Below are 1,009 nucleotides of genomic sequence, written 5' to 3' on the forward strand. Positions count from 1 at the left end.
TGCTCCTTTGGACCTTCATTTTCGGTGAGGCCTCGTCCTTCCGTTTGCTTCTTGTCCCGCGTCTTCCTCACCAACGTCAACCGATCCCGGATGGATTTGGCGACGGCTTTGGAATCGCTCTCGTGGAAGAAACCGGATTTTACCTGGTTGGAGAAGAAAACGGAGTGTCCGGCGAGGTGGGGGGAGGAGGTCGTGGTCAACTTGGAGAACCCTGGGCTTTGGAAGAGGCTCAAGGTGAGGTTGAAGGACCCAACCGTAGGGGTTCAAGGGTGAATTTTGGGGCGTCGTTGGGTTTGGCAAGGAGGAGGTCGTGGTCAACTTGGAGAACCCTGGGCTTTGGAAGAGGCTCAAGGTGAGGTTGAAGGACCCAACCGCAGGGTTCAAGGGTGAATTTTGGGGCGTCGTTGGGTTTGGAAAGGGGTTCAAGAAGAGTTTGAAGACCAACTGTGGGGTTCAAGGATGAATTTGGAAGATCCTTGACTTTGGAAGAGGATCAAGATGAGTTTGAAGGACCCAACCGTAGGGTTTAGGGGTGAATTTTGGCGTGTCGTTGGCTTTGGAAAGGGGTTCAAGAAGAGTTTGAAGACCAACCGTAGGGTTCAAGGGTGAATTTTGGGGTGTCGTTGACTTTGGGAGGGTTCAAGAAGACTTTGGAGGACCCAACCGTAGGGTTCAAAGCTGAATTTGGAGGATCCTTGACTTTGGAAGAGGTTCAAGATGAGTTTGAAGGACCCAACCGTAGGGTTTAGGGGTGAATTTTAGGGTGTCCTTGACTTTGGGAAGGGTTCAAGAAGAGTTTGAAGGACCCAACCGTAGGGTTCAAGGGCAAATTTGGAGGATCCTTGACTTTGGAAGAGATCCAAGAGGAATTTGAAGGACCCAACCGTAGGGTTCACCGCCATTTTGGAGGTTCGTTGACTTCGGGTAGGGATCAAGACAAGTTAGAAGGGCCGACCTCGGAGGAATTTTGGGGTGTCCTCCCGCCAACCCTCACACCACCCCCCCCCCC

The 1,009-nt window shown here is 52.1% G+C and overlaps 1 protein-coding gene across 1 annotated transcript in view; it reads right to left on the reverse strand.

Annotated features, from left to right (window-relative positions):
* Positions 1-1,009, reverse strand: part of LOC104160477 (serine/threonine-protein kinase WNK3-like) — a 2,793-nt gene that overhangs the window by 339 nt on the left and 1,445 nt on the right. Inside the window, exon 7 of the mRNA XM_009698605.1 lies at positions 72-143. Within this exon, the coding sequence (XP_009696907.1) occupies positions 72-143 (72 nt within the window). The remainder of the gene's footprint in view (positions 1-71; positions 144-1,009) is intronic.

This window comes from Cariama cristata, unplaced genomic scaffold, assembly GCF_000690535.1.
Source record: "Cariama cristata isolate BGI_N322 unplaced genomic scaffold, ASM69053v1 scaffold12284, whole genome shotgun sequence".
Taxonomy (NCBI): Eukaryota; Metazoa; Chordata; class Aves; order Cariamiformes; family Cariamidae; genus Cariama; species Cariama cristata.